The sequence below is a fragment of the Topomyia yanbarensis genome, chromosome 2 (genome assembly GCF_030247195.1).
Source record: "Topomyia yanbarensis strain Yona2022 chromosome 2, ASM3024719v1, whole genome shotgun sequence".
Classification (NCBI taxonomy): Eukaryota; Metazoa; Arthropoda; class Insecta; order Diptera; family Culicidae; genus Topomyia; species Topomyia yanbarensis.
The window spans coordinates 160,247,399-160,267,914 of NC_080671.1; the positions used below are offsets into that span (position 1 = coordinate 160,247,399).

Here is a 20,516-nt window from a genome sequence, read left to right on the forward strand (position 1 = left end):
ATTTGATGTAAACAAACTAGCGGCCGCAAAAAGGTACGCATCCAAAGACACGAAAATGGAACTGAAGTGAAGTTTTATCAGTTCAATTAGGAAACCGTCTAAGGATGTGAATATCTAATCCAGTGTATGTATGAAAGTGTCATCCAAAGCTAGAGTGAAGCGTCGTATGGTAACAGACCGAATCAAGACTAAGCGACTTGTGCGTTCGAAGCGTTTGCTGTTCTTGTTAAAGAAGAAGCATTTCATTATTCTGTTTCAAACTCCAACTTTTCTAATTGGGCTCACTCAATATTTTTCCTTGGGGGAGTATTTTTTTGCATTGTGAAATAATTTCAGTGTTGCCCACTGCAATTAGAGATTTAGTTAGTCTGCCTTGTCTCGTGTACACGTTCATGTCGTCATCGGTACTTGCTGCTTGCGGTCTGATACTCTTGTTTGGTATTTGTTTTTACGGGTCACTATTGTGTATCTCTGCCTTTCTCTGTATTTGCTTCTTTGTTGAAGGTGTTGGTTGTTAGTTTGGAGGAATCAGGTGCAATAGTCATTACTTCGCTCGATGTGCTGAATGATGGATTGTTGTCCCAAATGACTGAAAATTCATGGACTGTTTGATTACTCCCCGGTTTACCAAATCGCAGTTTAAAACCTTTTATGGAAAACTCCGCACATTATTCTCGCTATATTACTCAAATTGAAAAACCAATGACATAGAAAGTTTTTCTAGAATTGTTCGGAACAAATATGTATAGGACATTATCTTTGCTTTGTTATTGCAGAGGTCGCTCATCTTGTGAGAATTAGATACACGGTAGAGAACATCGTTGAAGACTGTCGTTTTGGCTGTTGCCGTGGATCAACTGTATTAGTTGCGGCGTCGTTTATTTATTTTTTAATTTTCTCGTGTTGTTCCGCAAAAACGCATTGTCTTTTGTCCTCAGTATAGTACATTTAATCAATAAAAAAATGTCAAGTGGGTTTTTTCTTCCGTAAAAATTAATGATATTTTTATTTAAAAAAAAAATACGGACATCAACATGAAATATACGCTTGGTGGCACGATAGGTCAGCCATTTGGGGACACTATAGGTCACGACTGATCATCTCACAGCTAAGCAACCACGTGTATGAACAACTTTAATTCCACGCTCTGGCGACGACGAGGTCACCGATGAAGTCGACCGCAAGCAACTCCTTGAGAATAACTTACCAAATTTTTATAGAGATCCGAAAAATATATCAAAAGTTACAGCGCCTTCAAGCGCGCTTCGTCTATCAAGAGCAGTGGTAACTTGAAATTTTAAATTCGATTATCTCGAAATGTCGTTGTTCAAAAAATGGTTTTTCCGTGATCAAGATTGCCGAAAAACCACTCAACCGATTTTCTTCAATTTTTTTCAATGGATCGTAATTATTTTTCTTGTACCTTAACGATTCCTTTTTTATGCGTAAATTTTTGTTTTGAATTTTTTAATACAATTTTTTGAGCTTAAATCAGCGATTTTTTAGAAAAATCGTTCCCGAATTCAGGAAAACGTTATTATTTATTCAACTGATTGTTACGGTACGAGGAATACTCATATGCCAATGAATTTTTTCGAATTTTGGGATTTTAATTGATCTATTGGTCTTTAATCGTGATCACCGCAAACCTCTTAAATAAAAAAAAGTTTCGGGGAAAAAGCTATAACTCCGCCAATTATTAATATACTTTTATAAACTTATGCTTCTTTTTTTCACTGAAAAATGTACTACCAAAATACTATAAGTTTAATGTAATGAAATTATTGCTTTATGCCTTTACATAAATTCAAACTTTCATGACATTTTTCGCACAAAATAGTATGTAACCCCTTAACATAGAAACACCTGTGATCTCTTAAACACATGAACGCCCCGGTGAGTAACGCAACGTTTTAACACGTACCAGTTCATAAACGCGGAGTGCGATTATAGAAACGCGCGTTCCCCGCGAAACTTCCAGAAGCCCCGATCCTAGAAGCCTAGGTCCATGCATTTAGTTGAACCATTCTGAAAAAATACCCTCGCGTACACTAAGCAACAGGGATACGGGATACCAGATATATTTTTCAAATGTCTTCACATTTCACGAAAAAATCTCAGAATTCTGCCAGAAGTCGGATAGACAACCGAAACAAATTTGCCATCGAAATGAAAATCTCGTTTTCACAACCTTTCAAATGTTTTCAAAATTAAAACATGTCTTCACATTTGACATCGCTTCTAAGCAACAAATTTCATGGTGACATTACACTCAAAATTCAACTTCAGACTCGCGGGCCGCGTGAACGTTGAAGAACCCACTTGAATGTGCAAATGGCTAGAAGGTTATACAATCGCATTACTACGCGTGAACTTTCATATAAGTTGACAGACGCGACATTCAAACGCACATGCGTTATAACACGGTAACATACAAACGCTCAAACTCTTCGCGATCATCCACACACACATACGCACGCGATCACGCAAACATGGAAACGCCTCGGTTACTAATAGCGTTTTCGTTTTTTCTTGGTGCTACACCGGTGTAGTGCAAAGAAAGAGATAGACTGATTCCACCCAAATTTGAATGAGTGTAGCACCGACTACACCAGTGTAGTGCACTGTCAAAAACGAAAATGGCATAAGTGAACGATTTTGCACTTATAAATTTATAAACGCGGTCTCAAGCGCGAACATATAATTGCTCGTTTCCTCCACGATCATGAAATCTTCACATCCCCGAACTGTAAACTCAATAAAGCTACTTAAACAATGCTGGATTTAAGCATTGTTTAAGTAGCTGACAATTCCCGGGAGCTCTTCTGAGAACCAAGCTCTACAACTCCAGTGGGACCACTCTTAACCCACCGGCACTCGCGCCGTTGTATTTTGTGCAACACCTTCCGAAACTCTAGCGAAATCTTCTTCCAGCACCAGCGGCTGCTCATTCGGGGAGCCATTCGTGCGAGTGCCGGAGGGTTAAATAAAAATAGTCTTTCGATCGGATATTTTAACCCTCTGCTGTCGAACCCCGTCTGTTGGCGGGTTACGGGAAAATCGCTATAGAATATTCAAAACACGAATGTATGTTGTGACCACTATGAAAATCTCTTCGCAACATTCCCATTAACCATGCAAATACATTGTTTGCATTTTGAAATCGCTATGTTGAATACATTCAACATTGAAAGTTGAAAATTTGAGGAAAACGAGACAAAAAACTATTTTGTGTATGGCAGTGTAATTTAGTTAAAAAATGTTTATGGTTTTTTTTTAATTTTTGGAGGAAATTAAAAAATATTTTTAAGTTGCTAACTTGTAGCTGTGAAATTATGTTGCGAACGATGCAGAAATAAAAGTTATTAGCATAAAATCTTGACTCGTGAAATGGTCATGTTGGACATTTTTAGGGTTAAATGCAAAATTCGTAGCATTCCTGAGCGGGCAATATATTTTTCGGCTTTCTCATTACAAAAACAATCTACAATAGCTTTTTTAGGCAAAACAATAATTTGGGCAGCAGAGGGTTAAAGAAGAGGGACTCCATGAAAAATTGGCCGACCACAAAATGTGACCATCAGTGTTTCGAAGGAAACTTTGCAGTTGTGTTTGGTTTATGAATTCATGATTTCCTCTGGCAATTAGAACATTTTGACACAAGAGCAATTTTTCAAAAAGGCGTACAGTAGTTTAAAAAGAAATTAAAAAGATTAATGTATTTTATGCAGTAAAATTATCCGAAAGGACAAGGAGTGAAAACTTCTGTACGAAAAAATATACCTTGAAAAAAGATTGCAACATTTTTCAAAAACAAAAAAAAAATATTTTAAAAAGAAATTACAAAAGCACCGAAATTTTTTATTTTACGTTAACAAAAATCTAAACAGAAAGGGAACATGCTAAATGTAATTGCATTAAAGAGAATGAGCTTCCTTGCTGAACAGAATAAATTCTACAGATACCACTTGAAACGATCGAACACGTCGTCGAAAATTGGAACACTCGAATGGTCCACCTCCAACACCGGTATGGTCAAAATTTAAAAGAAATTGTTTTCAAACAATAAAGGGCAAATAATGTTCTTTCGAGTGATAATAAAAATGATACATTACTTTGTATTTTCTTGCAGTATTGAGGCACCATTTCATGCCACTTTGTTGCTTGTCAATTCTAACTGGGTCACACTTCACCAGAAAGAAATTCGATAGAACAGGATTGAAGTTTCATGGGCCGGAATTTTAATTCGTTCGTTCTGCCTTTCTTGTGTTTATCAATTTTTTTGTATTGCTTCATTCTGAGGTATTGCTTTTATATCCGGTATATGGTTGGAACCATGACCGATAACCGTGAAATGCCGAAATTCTAAATCAACAATAGATGGCAAACACTTCCTCGAAAGTCGATCCTCATCCTACACCAGAAAATTGCCCCCCTAAGCGTGAGGCGTTCGTGCTGTATATGAAGCTTTAATAAAATTTTGGTGAAATCCTTTCCAACCATTTTTCATGCAATTGGTGAATAATGGTAGCGTATGTACAGACTTGTTAGAACACGGCATTATTCCTAATGCGGAAGGTCGAACGAAACTTTTGTTGTGATGCTAGATATTTAAATTTACTTGATTTGATTAACCACAAGGTGTCGATGATGCTGTTATCGAATGAAAATCAATAATCAAGGTATTCGAAAATCATTCCCCTATTCCAACTACGTCACACATCTAACTTAAACGTTTACCGTAGCTCTGGAAGTTGTTGAATATGTATGATGTTGAGAACACATCGAGTAAGAGTAACCCATTTAGTCCCGCACTGATCAATTGGCATAAGCATGAGTAAAATAGGAAAGCCAGTCGACCTCTGAGAGGCAAATTATATGCTGTTTGTATCACATATGAACCCGGTGTTTTCCGCAGTCACGTTAACCGTTTAGTCGCCCAAAACGGATAAATTCACTGAATTTTCAATTACCTTATCCATAGTTATCAGCTGCAACTTCATATCCAAATCAGACAGATGCTCCTATTAGTTATGTTGTATAAATTAGAATAAATAAATAAATAATTATCCACAGCCTATTTTGTTTGTGTCACTTAAAGCTTTTAGAAATTGCAAGCTTTTTATTTCATATTTATGTTGAGTGTCTTCTGCAATTCTTCATGCACATATCCTTAACCGAAATCGGATGCGCTTGACGTAGCCTCTTCTATTTTCGCCGAACTTTAAATTACACATCAGAGTTCCAGATAGCTATCCGAAACAGGATATAAGTGTCACTAACAGGAACTAAGAGCACTGGACAATTGAGCAAACAAACACTAGCAATTTTGAAGATCTTCTAGCCACACAACCGTCCTGTTCGAGATTCGCGAGTCAAATGTTGGCCGCCTTCAAACGAGCGCACTTTTTATCAACAAACAAACGATGAGATGAACTTCGAGCTGAAACGCCGCTCTGCTTTGTGGAACTGAAAGGCGGAAAAACCTGCAAGTGATGCTGGCTTTCCGCGGTAGACGGCACAGTTCTGTGAAGTATTAAAAGCGTTGTCCCACGAAGGCTAATGTTGTTGTTTGTGTACGCGCCGTTCCGATGGCGGGTAGATTACCGGATGCATTTTCAATCGTTCAGTTTTTATTTCTATTTTTGTTCTAAAAATGAGTGCGCTGTATTTTGATTTCCACTAGTTCCTTTCATCACTGGACTGCATCAAGATAGCGTTTTAAGTATAATTCATGGGATTGAGCGACAATTTGAAAATTTTTTGCATATCGCGCTTTTTATAATCAACACGACCCGACAGGTTTTGAATATCCCTCTCGCAGGTTGATGGGATTGACGGTATTGTAAACATCATCAAGCCACAATATATTCAATAGAGTTATCTAAATATAAGGACCTTCGCTCTTTTTAGTTTTTATTTGCACCAAGTTCTACTACTAGAGGTTAATTAGTTCTCATGTTAATAATCCACCAAACATTATGACTACTGAGGATTTGATTTATATAAGAAGCCCGCTTCAAGATGTTGATTACAATACGCCTCGATAGTGGTGTGTCGAGGAGGCCGGGAGGGCTGATATGAGCCTTTTGTCTGTTCTATACCTTTCCTCTATTCACCAGCTTATAACCAACAATCAACCAGTAACAAATAGATAATTGAGAAAGGATGTGCTATGTGTGGTGATTGGCTATTCAAGTATTAGTAGTGTTTGAAGTACTAATGTATGTCTCATGTGACGATCATAACTTCAGCTGTATCTTGTACCTATCTAATCTATTACGTCTCTCATATATTGTCTTTTATTTCTTCTTTTCGGGTCCTATACTGCCATTATACACCCGCCTTCAGCTGGGTCAACAAAGATGGTGATAGTGAACGTCTTAACACTCACACATTCTCAAACGCGGTCTCAGCGGGAACCTACAAAAATGCCATCGTGCACGCGATTACGAATCGGTCACGTCCGAAAGTCTATCCTTGATCCTAGAAGCCTAGGTCCATGCCTTCAGCTGGACCAATTAAGAAAATACGCCCATACCTATTAGACAACACGTCTCATGGCGACATGACCGGGAACCCTATCGATATAAACGATCCCACTCTCTGCCAGAATTCAAACCGCGCACCGAAAATTTAATATCAGACTCACGGTTCGCGAGACCATTCAAGAACACACGTTACAAAATTACGTCAGCGCACAAACGTTAGAGCCCCTCGCGATTTTCCAAGCAACCTACGAACTCGCAAACATGATTACACCCCGGTGATAAGGTGAAAATCTCTGCACTCATAAACTTACCAACACGATCTCAAGTGTCAACCTACAAACTCCCGCGCTCGCGCCATCATGAATCGGGATCGTCCGGAAGTATCTATCCTCGGTACAAACAATCTAGGTCCTTGTTAATTATTAAAAAAATAATAAAATTGAAAAATAACTCCCATATCCACTAGACAAAACGTTCCATGGCGACATGACCGGAAACTCTAGTGATATGGGGTAACTCTCTCCCTGTCAGAATGTGATCCGTACACCGAAAACTAAAGATCAGAATGACGGTCCGCGAATATATAAATCGCCGCAGGGTTTCAAAATCGAATTTATACACACGAAGTCACATACACGCGAGCACACGGGACAAACACGTCAACATACGAACGCTTAAGCCCTTCGCGATCATCTACGCACACCTATGCCCGCGATCGCGTAAACTTGATAACACTGCGGCAATTGTGTGAACGTTTTAGTACTTACGAAGTTACAAACGCGATCTCAAACGCCAACCCGCAAATGCGCGATCATGAATCGGTCACGTCTGGAAATCTTTAACCTTTATTCTAGCAATTTAGGTCCATACATTCAGTTGGACCAATCAAAAAAAAAAATAAAATAAAGCTCATATCCACTAGACCACGCGTTCTACGACGACATGATTGGGAACTCTAATGATATGGAAGAGCCCACTTCCTTCTGGAATCTGAACCGTACACAAAAAATTAAGTATCAGATTCACGGTCCGCGCGCGATCATTCTAGAACACACGCGAATATGCGAAAGGCACACGGTTATGAAATAGAATTTATGCACGCGAAGTTACACGTTAGCACACGCGACATACAAACGCACACGCGATCGAGCACATTAACGTACAAATATTCGAGCCTTTCGCGATGATACACGCGATTCCGAGTCCCTACGCCCGCACATGCCTGAACCGTACAAAGAATATCACATTCAGAATCACGGCCCGCTACAATTGGCCTATTGCAGTGTTTTATTGGGCGACATTGCCTGTCTCGTCTGCAAATTGTAGTATGTGATTCTGACGGGGAGCCCTTCCGAGAACCTAGCTCTACAGCTCCAGTAGGACAACTCTCGAAAAAAAAAAAAAAAAAAAAAAAAAACACGACCCGACAGGTTTTGAATACTACATTAAATAGATTTAATGATTTAAAGTTATCAAACATCTTACTTTTTGATTTGTTGAAATATTTGTGTGACGCTTTAATTTGCAAAATTATATCATCTGACTCAGCTCGCGATTGTGGTGGTATCCCGAGCAAACGAAAAGCCCATAATACCTCCATGCTCATGGGGTTTGGCATGGGTGCTTGAAATGGGTTCAACCCATGAAAACACCATCATCATGGTCCGGTAGATCTCATATAAAATTTCATATGCTGGTGTATTTATGGGTTATTGAGACCATTTTATGGTGTCTTGATGGTTGTGAATTTTGGCACGGACCATGTTTAAGGTCTTTTCAAGGGGCTATGTGTTGTTTAAAGCCATGAGTATTTGCTCGGGATGTGTGTAGGTCGGTAGAGTATCCCTTATGCATCTCATTAGTAATCGTGTTTCGTTTAAAAATAAAATTGTTTTAAATGTTTAAATTGAAGGTTAATTTCGAAAAAATGAGCATTTGTTTTCAAACAATCGTGTCTCGTTCGTTTGTCAACCAATTTCAATTTTTTCTACACTAATGAAATCCCTAGAGTTCTGAATTTTAATGTTTACAATAGGGATTTTCAAAAAATACTATACTTTTTGAGGTTGTAGGCGGCACAAGTTGGTTAAAATTCCTTGCGATTCGTTTATTTTTACGGTTTCCAATATTTCATGTTTACTCAATAGATTTACGTTTTAAATATGGATATTAATATATCTAAATGTTCGTACAGACTTAGAGCCCTCCGTTAGGTTGACGGGTTTGACAGTATTGCCAACATCATTAAGCATATTTGAACATCAGTTTTAAAGATCCTCTTACAGACCACTGCTTTAAGATGGTTATTACATTATGCCTCGAGAGTGGTGCATCGAGGAGACCGAGAGGGATTATGGACTTTTTATGCTTTGTATGTTTTTCATACTCTACACCAGCCCAAACTAATGGTCAACCATTACCATATGCACGCTGGCGTGGCCGACGGCGGGTCGCCGTAGATTGTCCTTTTCTGTGGGCTGTGTTTGCAAACATTGTTCAGGGGCTTAGCTTTTTATTTAAAAAAATCAAAAAAATTTTAGAGAATTTTTTAATACAATTTTTAGAGCTTAAAACAGTTTTTTTTTTAGGAAAAACGATCCCGAATGTTGGAAAAAATATGATTTATTTGGGGGTGGGCGTAGCGTAGTTGGTAAATCGATTGCCTTGTACGCAGCGCATCTGGGTTCGAGTCCTGACCCCGCACATAGGGTTAGACATTTTTCTAACACGAAGAGATGAATAACTCCGCCAATTATCAATACATTTTTATAAACTTATGCTTGTTTAATTCACTGAAAAATGCGCTACCAAAACACTATAAGATTGATGTAATGAAATTATTACTTTATGTCTTTACGTAAATTCTAACTTTTTTCATTTTTCGCACAAAAAGGTATGTAGCCGCTTAATGAAAGTGTTTGTGAACACGCCTCGCAGTGGGGGTCATTGTGTGTCGATTTACGGTCATCGTGCACAGGCTACATAAAAAACCTATTTTAATCCATACTATGTTGCGTTTCGGCTTCGCCTCATCAGAAACCGACACTAACACATTGTCGGAATAGATTAGCGCCGGCTTGACGCAAATCCCTTAAAACTAAAACACACTATGTGTTTCAATCAAACGACTGATCAAACGTGATGTCCCGTTCGAGCAGAAGTTCTGTTTATGCCGATGAGACACAAGTGAAGCCGAAACTTGTCTTGGCTTAGCAGGCCTATGCGAAAGCACTATGCTATATTTCACCCTAAGGAGGAAATTTTGGTAAAAAACAAAATTTCTCACTAGGGTGAAAATTTGTTGGTAAAAACCAGTCTTTGTACAGGAGGGCACAAATCCTTATTTCATACTATGTATGCCTCCTGTATAAAGACTGGTTTTTACCAACAAATTTTCACCCTAGTGAGAAATTTTGGTTTTTACCAAAATTTCCTCCTTAGGGTGAAATATAGCATAGTGCTTTCGCATAGGCCTGCTAAGCCAAGACAAGTTTCGGCTTCACTTGTGTCTCATCGGCATAAACAGAACTTCTGCTCGAACGGGACATCACGTTTGATCAGTCGTTTGATTGAAACACATAGTGTGTTTTAGTTTTAAGGGATTTGCGTCAAGCCGGCGCTAATCTATTCCGACAATGTGTTAGTATAGGTTTCTGATGAGGCGAAGCCGAAACGCAACATAGTATGAAATAAGGATTTGTGCCCTCCTGTACAAAGACTGGTTTTTACCAACAAATTTTCACCCTAGTGAGAAATTTTGGTTTTTACCAAAATTTCCTCCTTAGGGTGAAATATAGCATAGTACTATTTTAATCCACCTAGCGGTGCAATTGTGCCTTTCTCATTCATGAATCACGAGAATGTGTGCGTTGTTCATATTCATTAAAAACTTTTAAATGTATATATTACATTTTATTATTATACATCACATGACAACTATATACAGGATAATAAATCATTATTCGAATTCTAAAATTTTGAAAAAGAAAAAACAGCCACGGTAATATTGAACTGAAAAAAGGTGCGAAATCGGCAGTCCCAAAAAGTCGATTTTTATAAAAAAAAAATTTTCGAGATAACATAAAATCTCGACGTTTCATGCATTTTAAAGGTGTTTGGCATCAAAAATGCGAATTCGATTTCCGAAATTTCATGGGGTCCCCCCTTTGAAAAAAAATTTGAGTTCCGGCTTATATGGGAATTTCATATGTGACCGGACGATTTAGTCTATATTTCCGGACCCATATAAGCGATCCGTACGAAATTTTATAGACATCTGTGGGGATATTATATCATTTGGGACTAAGTTTGTGAACATCGGCCCAACCATTTCCGGGAAACTGATGTGAGTTCGTAAATTTTGAAAGATGGCCGCTTTTCCCGGGCACTTCCGGAACCGTCTATGGTGGTCAATGTAGTCAACGAAAGTTTGGTTGGCCGTCGGTGACCTAGAACAGCAAATTTAAGTTGTTTGAGAGACATTTTAGCGAAAATTTTACCTTTTTTGCTTTCATCGGAGTATCGGTTTGAATCACAATTTGCTATGTGATCGCACGCCACAACCTGTAACTCCGGAACCGGAAGTCGGATCGGGATGAAAATAAATAGCCATTTACGGGGACGCAATACCTTTCATTTGAGGCCAAGTTTAGTCGAATCGGTCTAGCCATCTCCGAGAAACCGATGCGACTGTTATTCTGAATTTAGATACTTCCGCCGGGGCTTCCGGAACCGAGGATGGTGGCCAATGTGGCCAAATAGACTTTGAATGGATGTTAGTGGCCTAATACTACAAATCGAAGCAGTTGTGGTCATATTTTGGAAAAATTTTCACCTTTATACATTCATTGCAGAATTTATTAAAATCGACATTTTCTGCGTCTTCGTACTTATCACCCTGTAAATCCGGAACTGGAAGCCGGATCCATTAGAAATTCTATAGCAGCCTATGGGAACGTTGCACCTTTCATTTGAGACTAAGTTTGTCAAAATCGGTTCAACCATCTCTGAGAAAAATGAGTGACATTTTTGGTCACATACACACACATACACACACATACATACATACACACATACATACACACAGACATTTGCCGAACTCGACGAACTGAATCGAATGGTATATGTCACTCGGCCCTCCGGGCCTCCGTTAAAAAGTCGGTTTTCAGAGCAATTGCAATACCTTTCTATTGAGAAAGGCAAAAAATGTAAAAGTAGAAGCCTAGTAGTGGTTGTGTTGTAATAATTGTAGTTTTTAGTATTAGTGTACAATTGTTATGTGTTAGTTAACGGCACCGGTGGTTGAGTGGTAAGCGTGTTCGCGTGATCATGAATCGGTTACGTCCCGAAGTCTCTATCCTCGGCCCTAGTAGCATATGTTCAATGCCTTCAGGTGGACCAAACAAAAAAATTAGGCTCATATCAACTAAACAACACGACATTACGCGGAACTCTAGTGATATGGGAGAATTCACTCTCTTCTAGCATCGGTTCAACACTGAAAATTAAGTATCAGATTCACGGTTCGCGCAATAATCTAAAAACATTTGCGAATAAGCGAATGAACACACGGTTATAAAATCGAATTTATACGCGCGAAGTCTCATACACGCTACAAATACGTTAACATACAAATGCTTGAGCCCTTCACGCAACCTACATCCGCGATCTCGCAAACATGATAACATCTCGGTGGTAACGTGAACGTCCCAGCACATATAAATTTTCCAACACGGTCTCAAGCGTGAACCTACAAACTCTCGCGTTCGCGCGATCTTGAATTAATCACTTCTGGAAGTTTCCATTCTCAGTACCAGTCTAGGCCCATGCCTTCAATTGGACCAATAAAAAAGAAAACTCATATCCATTGGACAACACTCATATTCCATGGCGACATGGCCGGGAGCTCTAGTGATATGGGATAACTCACTCCCTGTCAGAATGTGAATTGTGTGTGTGCACACACACACACACACACACACACACACAATTCACATTCTGACAGGGAGTGAGTTATCCCATATCACTAGAGCTGCATCTCCCACTGACCGGTAGCGTTTTTATGGAATTTCTTTTCATCTATTCATTGATACACTCATAGATGTTAACATTTTTAGCCATGGAGATGAAAGGTGGTAATTCTATTGTACATCCAACAACCCATTTCAAGAATGCATGTTTCTACACGTACATTCTGAAGTCGCTATCATATACAACAAGCTCCGCAATATATTCTCATTTGCATAATAAATAAACATCGTTTTTAATTATAGCACGTAATTATTATTTTCAAAATATTATGGCAATTTAATATTTCCGACATTGTTCCAATAAATATTAAAAACATTAAGAAAACATGAACCAACCTCCCCAATTCTCTGCTCTGAATTTGTACTCCATTTTCAATAGTAACCATCAATCAAAACGACGAGTCAGACAGTGAGGTGCAGATGTCACTGTACACGCTAAGCAGAATTAACGAGTGCCTTTTTGGTGGATTGATTCACACATCGTCGCTGTTGTGCTATCTTATGACAAGCGCCATTTTGCACATTTCGAGAAAAACGATTTTTAAAGTTTGAGATTGAGGATCTTGAAACTTATAAATGGCATAAACAATTCAAAGAAGACAATTGATGCTTCTATCTATTCTGTATTAATCTCTCAAATATTACGAAGATCAGATGACTATGTTGCGAGTTTTTACTATAAATGTAAACAAAAGTCGCACTCGCACGTGTCATAGGTGTGTTTTGATGACAAAATTTGTATGGCGTGTCATAATCGTGCATGGAAAATTTTCCATTGAAAAAAATCATCAATTATTAACTTTTATTCATATCTTAGGCTTCATTTGGTCTATAAACAATCAACGAGATGCATTTTTAAGGAAATGAGTTAGGGAATCTAGAAAAAATATTTATTTTTGGTAACAGTGTTGCCAAATATGCTGTATTTCCAGTTTATAACTTAAATTGCATTTTTCTCACGATTCTTGCATTTTTGTTTTGAAAATGATTATGCCATTGTGTTTCTCAGATAGTTTTATATATAAAAACTCCTTATACATCAAGATAGCTTGAGCCAATCCCCAGGCACAGTCATTTGAAGCAAAAAATTAAAAAAATCTCAGCACGTTTCTCGCTATATCTCAGTAACTAAGCAGAATGTCAAAATTCTGAAAACGCCACTTTGTAGAGTTTTTTTAGACAAGTAATGTGGCATATCTAACTCAGTTTACCCCAAAATGGCGTTTGTCATAAGATAGCACAACAGCGACGACATGTGCTTGTTAAAACTATTTTAAGTGATGATAAAATCTCTACACAATACCGCACTCTTGTCGCTATACTTTCACCGTACTCCAGATGAGCAATGAACTGGTAAATTACTTGCCTTGAATTCCTATCAAATGCACTACATTTCACTGGAAAACTTAGAAAAGAAACACGAATGAACACAAAGTTACGTACAAGCGTTTCGGCAGTGCTGCCTGAATCCCTCAGACAACCAAAAGATATATGGATTTTACCACATGTATTTTTTATTTTCAAGGTGAAATTCATTCTTTTAGTCTGACTCGAAAACTGTTCGACTGTAAATTTTTGGGACTCCATTTTCGGATTCAGTACACGATTTTACATTGAAAATGACCACCAGATTATTGAGTTCAAAATTCTATAAACTATTGATCAGTGCCAATCCAGGATTTTCGGGCGTGGATGTGGCCAACTCGGTGTTGTTCACAGTACATTATAAAATATCCACATTCGGGAAGATTGTTTTCTAACAGTTTTGGCCTATAAAGCGACTGAACTGGACCGCAAGGCAAAACATTATGGCCAAACGGTCCGGAAAGTTGTATGACGTTGTAAATCCCTCCAGTGGTAGGATTGAAAAACTTTTAAAAAATTTCTTACTTCCTGTTTAAGGAAAAAAATGTACTGAAAATCTTTTTAACATATAAAATTGTCATTTGCGCTCGTTCCGCCAGAGACAAGTCGTTGAAGAAACCAAGAAAGAAACGTTGCGAGGGTGGCTGGAAAGGGTTGTACGTCAAGTTGGTCGGCATCCCTGAACAAGACAATTTTCGGTATTAGCAACACAGTTACACAGTAAAGATCGCTCAGCGGCCAAGCAACGGGAGCTAAGGAGGAAAAACACGAAGTCGGAGAAATTTAGGATACATATTATCTGGAAAAATCACACCGCCGATGATCTCTCCGTCGGGGTGGCTGACAGCTAAATCGCTCACGAAGGGCATCGGTATCGGGAGAAATATCGTCGCCAAGGGAGCTCTCAGTACCAGCTAGTTGATAAATAAAGACGAGTAGCGCCAAGAAGGTTAAGAAACCCGGAGAAAGTGGTTGTAAAGAGATGTAAATCACTATGGTCTGCACGTATTTACGGCAGACCTGAGCAAGTCAGCTGTACCGCGAAGGTTGGACATCAAAGTAAGATAACCTAACAATGGCAAAAAATGATTAGCACAAAATAAAAAGAGGACAACCTCTAACGAAGTAATACCTAACAGTTGCCCATGATGAACGAAAAACAAGTAGGTTACGGTGTCTGTTGAAGATTATTTCTCAATAGCATACATTTACCTAATTTATTGAGCTGAGTCGATCGGTACACCAGACTCGGCCCACCAGGCCTCGGAAAAAAATCTTTAAAGCTTGAGGGTTTCTATACCTTTCTTTTATAAGGATCGTAATAAAAAATCAAAACCCTCCCCTTGAGAATTTTCTGCACAAGGACCTACCTTATGGACAATCCCATGCTAATTTCCATACAAATTTCAAACGCAACGCTGGATATCAGGCAATGGCATGACTAATCACCCCCTTCCCCTTCCCACTGGTTGCTATTCTTGATGTTTCCAAATCCATTCCAATGTCTTGGAACAACACGATATACTTGAACAAGAGCCTTTTTACATTAGGTATGTTACTTTAGCCTACAACCGTTTAGTGTTGCGTGCTTCCTGTACAATGATAAAAAACAATTGACAGTTGTGCATTGTACATTCAACCCCCAACAGGTGTTTTCTTTTTTTTTCGAACAAGAGCATAAACAAATTTCCACTTACGCCCTTTTTTGTTCACAGTTTGGTCTAACGTTTTCCATTTCCTCGACATTTTTTTCCAGGTCGTTACGTTGGCAGCCGTCCCATTAAACTGCGAAAGAGTACTTGGAGAAACCGAAGTATTGAGATGGTGCGGAAAAAAGACAAGGAAAAGCAAGCCCTTCTTAGCTTGTTTAATCAGAGTTAACTTCCTATTGGATAGAAATTGGACATTTTGGATCAATCGTGCTTGTGGTAGATGGCAAATCCGAACGCTGCAGATGAGAAAATCATACGTAAGTGGTTAGCGTTAGATTCTCACAAATATTCAGATTTTGAATGTCAACATTTCAATAAAAGCGAAGTACTGAGTTATACTTTATTTCGCAGATCAGTAACACTTTCATTTGTGTTGAGATAGTTGTGATTAAATGTATCACGAATACTAAAAACTTGTGTGACTACTTTTTAGAAGTAACTCTGAGTGCACATGATGTAAGATAAAACAAAAAAAATATTAAAAATTCCTATAAAGATTTCTTAAGTCAATCAAGTAGACCAAAAAAGAAAATCATTACTTGTTTTAACAGCTTTATATTATTGGAGCTTTATATTGTTAAATTTCGGAAATGAGTATTACCGATATATGCAATAGGTAAACAATTTAGTACCTCATATAATAACACTAAAATAACAATGCACAAATAAAATATAATATTTCATGAAAATGGTAATCTTAAACAGCGTTTTTTCGGCAGTTAGGCTTCCGATATTTTGAGTTGAATTCGATTGTTATAGATTGGACAGCAAGTTGCAGTTGTCTCCTTCTGAATTATTTCTAGATAGCAGCATGCCTCGATCTACTTTTTTATATCTATACAAAATGACGCACATCTTGGGTCGTGAGAAAATTTGTTGCGAATTCATGCCCGCTGAAGAGGAAAAAGACTCTTTATTCGATATTCAGGTAAGTTTGCGATTAGTGCTGCACGAAACATTTTCAGCTAATTGCTAAATGAATCGTTTAGAAATACAATGGACCAAGAAACAGTCGCGACGAGCCCCATGGAGAAGGTAAAGCCAAACTGGTCAACGGAAGCCGTTACGAGGGTTCTTTTCGAAGAGGACTTCCACACGGAAAAGGTCGACTGTTTGTGAGGGATGGCTATCACTACGCAGGTCACTGGCGCAAAGGACTTAAGCATGGAATGGGTCGTATGCATTATCCGGATTGTACCTGGTATGAGGGGGAGTTCCGCAAGGATGTACGGCATGGCTGTGGAACATATTATTACTCGAATGGAGCACGCTACCAGGGAAATTGGTTAGCAGACAATCGACATGGAGTTGGTTGTTACTTTTTCAGTGACGGCGATATCACATTGAAAGGAACCTGGTTGGAAGGAATGGCACGAGGACCTGCCGAAGCGATTTTGGATGGATGTCGATTTCATGGATATTGGGACGGGGATTTTCCACGAGGACCAGGATATTTCAGTTTTGGTGCGAAAGCGATGGTTAAAGGAAGGTTTTATGAGGAGGAGAGGGAAGGAAACGAAACGAAGATGCTTATTTGGCGTCCCGAAGCGTTTGAGAATTATGAATATTCCAAGCTGCCGCTGGAACCATTGCCCTTGCCAGTCGATGAGTCGGAAATTTCGCAAACCAGTTCATCTGATGACGAAGAATGTGTTTCACAGGATTCACAAAACTTTTCTATTATGTTGAGCGATTAAATTGTCGCATTTTATTAATTTTTAATCCTAAACTATATTATTTTGATAGCTATTTCGACAAGATAGATGATAGATATAATTTTCCATCATATTCTTAAATTAAATGTTTTCCAGGAGCATAAACCATGCGTCTCCATAAGTCGTGAAACCTGAGAAAATGCGCACGTACTATAATGGTATATCGCATGAATGATTCCAGCTTTGCGTTGTGTTGCGTTGAGTTGCACACTGACTGGCCTCATCATGATTGACTACTGATTATCTAATAGTAGTTGCTTTGGGAATGGTAACTAAGAATTCGTACCAATTCGAACCATATTAAAACCTCAACAGAATGTGAACCGTACACCGAAAACTAAATATCAGAATTACGGTCCACGTCACCATCTAATACTGATTTCGGTTTTAGGTTAGAGTCGCTCTAGGTTCAATCTGTTGTTTACAAAGTCCATTCAGATGTGATCGCTCCGAGCGATTCTACAACACACGCGAATATGTCAATGGCCACACGATTAAAATTGAATTTATACCTGCGATGTCACATACACACAAGCACATGAGACAAAAATGTTAACATACACACGCCTAAACCCTTCGCGATCATCAATGCACACCTACGCCCGCGATCGCGCCAACTTGATAACACCACGGTAATAAGGTGAACGTTTTAGTACTTTCGAAGTTACGCGGTCTCAAACGCTGACTCAAACGCCCGTGTTCCCGCGATCATGAATCTGTCATGCCCAGCAAGCTTTAACTTCTGTCCAAGCAACTCAGGTCCATACATCTAGTTGAATCAATCAAAAAAATATCTCAAAGCTCATATCCACTAGACATTACCGGAAATCTAGTGATATGGAAGATCTCACTTTCTTCTAGCATCTGAACCGCACACCAAAAAATTCAGTATCAGATTCACGGTCCACGCGCGGTCATCCAAGAACACGCGAATATGGACAGACTTATAAAATCAAATTTATACGCGCGAAGTTAAATGTACGCTAGCAATCGCGTTATACAAACGCACACGCGATCGAACACGTTAATGCACAAACGCTCGAGCCCTTCGCGATAATACACACCCGCACATATCTGAGCAGCCGTATAACGAATATCACATTCAGAAACACCGCCCGCTGCAATTAACCTTAACTGGGGCGTCTGTTGTAGGGAGCAACTTCATTTTTATCCGCTCAATTGTTAGTATTGAACCTATAGAATAGTCTCCCGCAAGCTCGGTGGCCACGCTGAATTTCTTTTGTTTTAAACAGCCATGCATTCCACGCGCGGATTTGCTGAAACACACGCAGTTTTCAATCTGTCGACAACAATTTTCGAAAAACTGAAGGCGATAAAAATACAGTGTGAACAATACACTCTACTTCTACCCAGATTTTCAAGAGAAAATACCCGTTGGGTTGTTTTCTACAGCGTTTTTTTCCATGATGCAATTTGATGTGATGACACCCTTTAATAGCGTTTTTCTCGAACCCGCGCTTTTCAAATCGGCGAACACGATAATTTAAAAACTAATCAACGAATCGACTTGACTTTTTTATGAGAATGCACAACATGTGTAGCCTGTCAATGAACCACAAAGAACTGAATAAAAAAAATTCTCTATTATTTTGAACAAAAAAGAGCGAATTTTACAGTAAAATATGAGATTTTTATGAAGTCATTTTTCGAAACTCGAGTAACTCGAGTTTTGCTTCATCGAGTAACTACAAGTCTAAGCTTTCGAATTTCGTGACAATTTTATCAAGAATTATCGTTTTTGGCGCAGCGCTCCTCGAGGTGGAAATGGTTGGACGTCTACTGTACACAATCAATGTATAAATAAATCTTAACATTACCGAAAATATCCATATTTGCCTTGCCTTCAAAATCGTCAAACAAAAAAACTTTCGGTTTGAGCACTTTACACCAGACGCTCCCCTTAAGCTTTGTTTTGGTGGGTGATATTCCCCGTCTCGTCTGCAATTGTAGTGATTAATTCTGACGGGGAGCCCTTCCAAGACCCTAGCACTACAGATCCAGTAGGACAGCTCTCGAAAAAATTCAAACATTGGCGTCAAACGGCGCAAAATTGTTTTCGGAAGCTAGATAAAGAAGCTCTCAAGGCTTCTGTCTGTCACGTTACATTTTTACGCATATTTCATACGATAAGTCAGCAAAAACGATAAAACCAGATACTATCACAACTGCACATTATTAAGGTCACTAAACCGCACATTTTTTCTACAGAAAGTTATTTTCTATCATGAACCGTTTTCACTTTATTGTCATTTTGATACGTCTGTCACGTTACACAATTTTCGCAGTTAGTTTGGAGGTTGCCCGACTAAATTGAAAAAGTCTGTTCCGTTGGACCCCAAATTTGCATTAACACAGTTTTAAGTTGAAGCTTTGAAAATATGAAAGAGTTTGAAATATAGTTTTCCTGAAGAAAAACTTTGTTCTCGATGTTATGGACTATTCTCAATGATCTGTCACGTTACAACCAGAATCTGTCACGTTATACTACGTTCACACTACGAGTTAAAACGTGTTTTAACGCTATCTTGATGACGTTTTTCTTGTTGCCAATTATTAGGGGAACTGGGGGTAAGCCCGACACCCCACGACTTTTCCCAGATATCAAATTTTAAATCATACAATAATGACAGGATATTATTAGTACGATTATTTTAGGCATTTCGATACACATCGATGCCGTATGGATTCATTAAACGTCAACAAAATAAACAAAACAAGCGAAAGCAAAGTTGATGATTATTTTTAGTTGATACATTTTAAGGTTTCAATAACACAAAAGCTTTGAAAATGACCAGTTTTTGTGTCACACATTTTATTCTACTCTCCATATCGTTATTTGTATGAATTGAAGATAAGTTTGAGTATTTAAATACTGTTAATTGAGTAATTAACGAAAATTTTCGCTGTTGGGGTAAGACCGACAGTTTTTGGGTGGGGTAAGACCGACACGGTGTTTAGTTGATTGGGTTCGTTTTTGAATCGATACAAACGACTGGGTATATTTGTTGTGTTCAATTAGACTGTAATTACGTCATGTTAATAATTGAAATACACGGAAACTATGTTTTTTTGTCTTTATTTATCAGTATTGTCTAAAAGCCGACCAAAAAAGAATTAAATTGAATGTGATTCAAAGTTATATTACAAACAAAAACGAAAAGTATAATCTAATATGAGATTTGA

General features: G+C 38.4%; 3 protein-coding genes across 3 annotated transcripts in view; 2 read left to right on the forward strand and 1 right to left on the reverse strand.

The window, feature by feature from the left end:
- Window positions 1-5,443, reverse strand: part of LOC131681918 (uncharacterized) — a 30,445-nt gene extending 25,002 nt beyond the window's left edge. Inside the window, exon 1 of the mRNA XM_058963015.1 lies at window positions 4,974-5,443. Coding sequence (XP_058818998.1) covers window positions 4,974-5,003 — 30 coding nt within the window. The 5' untranslated portion in view covers window positions 5,004-5,443. The remainder of the gene's footprint in view (window positions 1-4,973) is intronic.
- Window positions 1-16,076, forward strand: part of LOC131681916 (RNA-binding protein 42) — a 42,235-nt gene extending 26,159 nt beyond the window's left edge. The window contains exon 5 of the mRNA XM_058963014.1: window positions 15,642-16,076. Within this exon, the coding sequence (XP_058818997.1) occupies window positions 15,642-15,766 (125 nt within the window). The 3' untranslated portion in view covers window positions 15,767-16,076. The remainder of the gene's footprint in view (window positions 1-15,641) is intronic.
- Window positions 16,077-16,391: 315 nt separating this feature from the next.
- Window positions 16,392-17,328, forward strand: LOC131678429 (radial spoke head 1 homolog). Its single transcript, XM_058958584.1, has 2 exons — window positions 16,392-16,525; window positions 16,587-17,328. The coding sequence occupies exons 1-2, from the start codon at window positions 16,409-16,411 to the stop codon at window positions 17,292-17,294; spliced, it is 825 nt and encodes a 274-aa protein (XP_058814567.1). The 5' UTR covers window positions 16,392-16,408; the 3' UTR covers window positions 17,295-17,328.
- The last annotated feature ends 3,188 nt before the right edge of the window (window positions 17,329-20,516 follow it).